The 5,000-nt window shown below is 49.5% G+C and overlaps 2 protein-coding genes and 1 long non-coding RNA gene across 4 annotated transcripts in view; all 3 read right to left on the bottom strand.

The window, feature by feature from the left end:
* Window positions 1-183, bottom strand: part of LOC134087117 (myelin transcription factor 1-like) — a 16,364-nt gene extending 16,181 nt beyond the window's left edge. The window contains exon 1 of the mRNA XM_062540370.1: window positions 1-183. This exon is cut by the window's left edge and continues 359 nt beyond it. Coding sequence (XP_062396354.1) covers window positions 1-80 — 80 coding nt within the window. The 5' untranslated portion in view covers window positions 81-183.
* Window positions 1-5,000, bottom strand: part of LOC134087127 (uncharacterized) — a 377,321-nt gene that overhangs the window by 163,898 nt on the left and 208,423 nt on the right. The gene's annotated exons all lie outside the window — the stretch shown is intronic.
* LOC134088155 (myelin transcription factor 1-like protein) overlaps window positions 385-5,000 on the bottom strand; it is a 10,133-nt gene continuing 5,517 nt past the window's right edge. Inside the window, exons 3-7 of the mRNA XM_062542082.1 lie at window positions 4,321-4,351; window positions 2,586-2,648; window positions 1,218-1,600; window positions 580-760; window positions 385-439 (exon numbers count right to left, since the gene is read on the bottom strand). Coding sequence (XP_062398066.1) covers window positions 385-439; window positions 580-760; window positions 1,218-1,600; window positions 2,586-2,648; window positions 4,321-4,351 — 713 coding nt within the window. The remainder of the gene's footprint in view (window positions 440-579; window positions 761-1,217; window positions 1,601-2,585; window positions 2,649-4,320; window positions 4,352-5,000) is intronic.

Raw genomic sequence — 5,000 nt, 5'->3', positions numbered from 1 at the left:
CCGTGGGTAATGTAGTTCTCCCGCTCCTCCAGGTCCCCGTGCCCGTTGCTGCGGCTCTCCGGGGTGCTGCGCGCCGTCATGGCCAGGTGGGTGCTGGTGATGATGTTGGGGCGCCCGTGGGTGACGAACTCCCCCCGCGCCACGCGCTCGCCGCAGCCTTCGTCTTCGTCCTCTTCGTCCTCGTAATCGTCTTCCTCCTCCTCTCTCGGTGGGTTGGGCATCGCTCCGGTCACCTCCCCCTCCTCCAGCTCCTCCTCCTCCTCCTCCTCCTCCTGTTTCTGCTGATCCTCGGGGTGTTGGTGCAGCTCCTCGCTGAAGTACTGGTGATCCGACTCCTTCGGCCTCTCTGATGCCTCCTCTGCCTCCTCCGCCGGCTCCTCTTCATCAGCCTCCTCCTCCTCTTCCTCGGCCTGCTCTTTGGGGCCTTCCTCCTCGCCGACTGGCCGAGAGAACGCACCGCTCGCTTCCTCTGTTCCGTTCTCACCTCCTCGTGCCTCGACCCTCTTCACCTCCTCCTCCTCTTCCTCCTCCTCCTCGTCCTCCTCCTCTTCCTCGTCCTCTTCCTCCGCGGCTGAGTGCTCGGAGCCTCCCTGGCCGTTCCTCTCCGCCTCCGAGACGAGCGGAGGAGTGGACGGCCTGTCGGTCACCTGGCTCAGGTTGAGCAGGGAACTGGCGGCCATCTGCTGGTATCTGGAGTAGTCCTCTCCGTTCTGACCTTTGGGCTTCTGTGTGCTCGACGACTCAATGATCACACACTCCTCTGAAAGAGTCAGTCAGAAGCGGCCAGTTAGAATAAATACTTTTCAAACAATAGGCCTATTTCACAAGATGTCGCCACTGTGTAAACTAACTTCCTCTGGAGCAGCTCAGTCTATAGGAAAGACAGAAACAGGAAGATGTTTTACCCTGCCAATTAAGGCATCATTAACATCAACTAGGCCAGGCACCTGGACACTGTGAAATTGGCTCATTCTTAGTATTGGAATAAATTCTTCATACTATCACCACTTCTTCACACTATAATGCTACTATTTTATATGATTTCAATCAGTGCCATTTGGATTAATTTCAACAGTGATACCTTGAAAAAACATGAAGTTAGCTGTTAACTGTATTAATAATTGTACTTATGTGCAGCCTGTTGTGAAGAACAACATCAAAGCAACTATCATGCTCTGTCTTTGAACTGAGCTTCTGATATGCTTGAGTTCACATACCTTCATCAGCCTCCTCTTCCTGGTGTCTCTGTTCCGGCTGTTGTGACTCCTCCTCCTCACCCTCTGGCTCCTCCTCCTCACCCTCTGGCTCCTCCTCCTCCATTTCCTGAGACTGTTCCTGCTGCTGTGGCTGCTGCTGCTGCTGCTGCTGCTGCTGGGACTCTGTGACCTCCTGCTCTGCCTCCTCTCTCTCCTCTTCTTCCTCCTCCTCCTCCTCTTCCTCCTTTGGCTCTACCTCCTCGCCGCTCCCGTCGCTGTCCGCGCTGTAGCCCTCGTCCATGGCCAGTTTGAGAGGGTGGGACTTCCTCTTAGAGGCGGGCTCCTCATGCTCAAGCTCCGCCTCCTGAAGACGGCGCTTCCGGGCCAAGGGACAGCTGAGTGCACTGAGGAGGAGAGAGGGGTGAAGAGAGGAGGAGATGGGGGGGAGGAAGAGGGGGATCAAAAGAGGAGAGAGAGAGGGATGAAGAGAGGAGTAGATAGATGGGAGGAGGGAGAGAGGGATGAGGGATGAGGAGAGGAGGAGATGGAGGGGGAAAGTGGGTGATCAAAAGAGGAGGAGAGAGGGAGAGGTGGGTGGAGAAAGACAAGACAGAAACACATAAAAACAATTTACAAGGATAAATTGACAACACAATGTTCCATATACTTACATGATACATCACTCAGACAGGCAAACACACACACACACACACACACACACACACACACACGCGCGCGCGCGCGCACGCACGCACGCACGCACGCACGCACGCACGTATGCACGCACACACATTGTAAATTCAAATGCAAATCAACTGAAAAAAGAATCCATGCTGGTGTCAACAACATGCCAGAGTGGATGAGCAATGAAGCGATGCCAAGTGAGGATCTGTAGGGGGCGCCGTATTCAACTCAAACACATCATCATCATCATAACCACTCGGTTTCACCACAGTGCTTTGATTAACACACAGGCAGAAAGGGGGAGAGCTGTGCAGTGATGGAGAGAATTCAATAAAGCCCTCACCTGGAAACGAGGGGAGCGATAGAGGAAAAGAGGGGAAGGAGGGAGGGGAGGGGAGCAATCTATAAACACAGAGCGTCTAAATTGAGCTCCTGAATGACTACACATGTAAATAAACAAGATGGCAATATTGGGCCAATAAGCCAGAGACACGACTGAGTGCTTTGCAATGGCTGAGGGAGTGATACAGAGACAAAGAAAGAAAGAAAGAAAAAAAGAAAGAAAGTCAAAAAGAAAGAACAGAAACAAAAAGCCAAAAAGAGAAAGAGAAACAAGGAAAAATGATTCACGTCTATTCTACAACGGGTAGGACAAGGGAAAGGGTGGTTGTCTAAGAGAAGGCGGGTTTCCAGAATATTCCATACCTTCTGTGTCGGGCATATTTCCCACTGATATGGCCAGAGCCATTGCATCCAGGGGTGGGACAGCTGAGTGGAGAATGGGTTCAGATTAGTTGTGTTTGTGCTCACAGCCATGCTGATGAAAATGTTATGTTGAAAATGGGATCACCCTGCCTCTTCTGTCTAAGCCCTCTCTTGTCATACACTGGCCAGTGTCACACATCACTACATCACAGTGTAATAATGAATGCATCCCATAATTCCATTTTCCCAGAATCCTCTCCTCCTCCTCCTCCTCCTCCTCCTCCTAAGCCTGTGGAGCTGCTGAGCCTTCATCTCCATCCGCTTCCCTTCATTTCATTTTCCATTACCCTCTTCAAGCAATCCCCTTCATTAGGCCAATCGCCTTTATTACGCCGCTCATTTATTCAAATGTGGCATTTGCATTTTTAATGAAACGCACGCCTCCCAGCGCCGCTCACCTCCAGCACTGTTGCCGCGCCAACACTGATCTGGGATCTGTGCGAGCGGGGAGCTGATGTGTGACCAGCGCTGGTTATGAGGAATGGGTTGGTTACGAGATGGATTGCGTCATATTTTATGGATCTGTCCGGGTGTGTGTGTGTGTGTATGTGATGTCTGATGTGTGATGTGTGTATGTATATGTGATGTGTGATGTGTGCGTAGTATGTATGTGTGATGCATGTGTGTGTGTTTGTGTGTGTGTGTGTCTCCACATGTGTGTCTATGTGTGTGTGACGCATGTTCCTTTGCCTTTTTCTCTGAATCAATCTGTCTCCATCGCTCTCTCAACGTTTGATCTCTCTCTCTGTTTTTGATTCTTTCTTTTTTTAAATAAATAAAGTGATACATTATTACTATTCCCATTGATGGCAGGACTAAGAAGCAGAACCAGGGCAGTTAAGGGGTACCAGTAAAGTGGATGCTTTGATTCATGCCTCGACTGCTGCATGGAGACCTCTGCTCCGTCCTGGCCTATCTTGAGCCTTTAGCTACAGCAGGCCATTTATATCCATCAGCATTGATGACCGTGAGCTATCCCCTGACCCTGGCGGCCCTCGTGTTTTCACTGCACCCCCCGCCCCACATCACACACACACACACATACACACACTGTTCGATATGCTGTAAATTGTGCCCCTCGTAAACTTCATGGCACACTTGACCGTGAAATGGGACGGTGAAGTGCTCTCTCTCTCTCTCTCTCTCTCTCTCTCTCTCTCTCTCTCTCTCTCTCCGCTTCCGTATGAAAGCAAAGATGCATCTATCAGTCAGTTCGGGGGGAAATCAGTGATGGCTTCTTGTTGCAGCTAAAGGGTCTGTGCGTGTGTGTGTGTGTGTGTGTGTGAGGGGGTATATTCTGAGGATGTAATAGTGATATAAGCAGTGCCAACCTTCCCCTCCCTGTGACTGCTCTATCCATCACAAGCCTCCTCCTCCTGCCTCTGAGTCCCATCTCAAACTTTTCTAGATTGTTCTCCAGCGAGCGGCAGCTGACTCAGGGATACCTCTGGCCCTGACATGATGCTGCTGACTGGATTGCTGTACAGCCACTGAGTCTGCATCTGCCTCTAGCCTGCCACCTCCTTGCTTTTTGACACGAGCATGTTAGTACTGTTGCCATGTATGTCATTCATGCAGAGCAAAATGGATAACCATGGAGTCAGAAAATCAACTGAAAGCACAAGTGATCACATTTTAGTGTGAAGCTATTAGAGAGAGTAATGAGCGCACTTACCTGAGGTCCTGTCCTACTACATCTACAGCAGCTGTATGGAGGGAGGAAAGAACAAGACAACTGTGTGAAAAAAGGGAAACTCTAGAGACGAGAGAGAGAGAGAGAGAGAGAGAGAGAGAGAGAGAGAACAGAGGGGAAATGAAGTATGAGTGAGGGAGAGAGAGACAGAGCTTTAGAGAGAGAGAGAGAGAGAGACAGAGCTTTAGAGAGAGAGAGAGAGACAGAGCTTTAGAGAGAGAGAGAGAGAGAGAGAGAGCAATAGAATAGAGGGGGGAAAATGAGGTGTGAAAAAGGCAAGTAAAGCAACAAACACCCACAAAAGAGAAACTGTGATCAATAAGTCAAAATGCCTACAACTCCCATGGGGCCGTGCTGTGCGAAACATGCATGAGTGCATTATGCAGAGAGGAAAATAAACACCCAAGCAAACGCACACGCTCCCTCGCCTGAACACCTGAATCAGCCGAATCACTCCCTCTGACGAGAGGGAAAAATGGCCATTATTATATGCATACTTCAGCATAAATGAGTGATTAATCATAGCAGTTTACTTTGGTGTAATTGAGAAAGTAACATTAAAAATGCAAAACTGCAAACATCAGTTGAAAAATAATGTTTCCTAATCAATTTGTTTTTTTCTCCCCCAGTTATTTCTCAAAAGGACTAACTATGTATGTGTG

The sequence above is a fragment of the Sardina pilchardus genome, chromosome 7 (genome assembly GCF_963854185.1).
Source record: "Sardina pilchardus chromosome 7, fSarPil1.1, whole genome shotgun sequence".
Classification (NCBI taxonomy): Eukaryota; Metazoa; Chordata; class Actinopteri; order Clupeiformes; family Clupeidae; genus Sardina; species Sardina pilchardus.
Note: the sequence above shows the minus strand (reverse complement) of the source record. Positions and strands in the feature narration are given on the sequence as shown.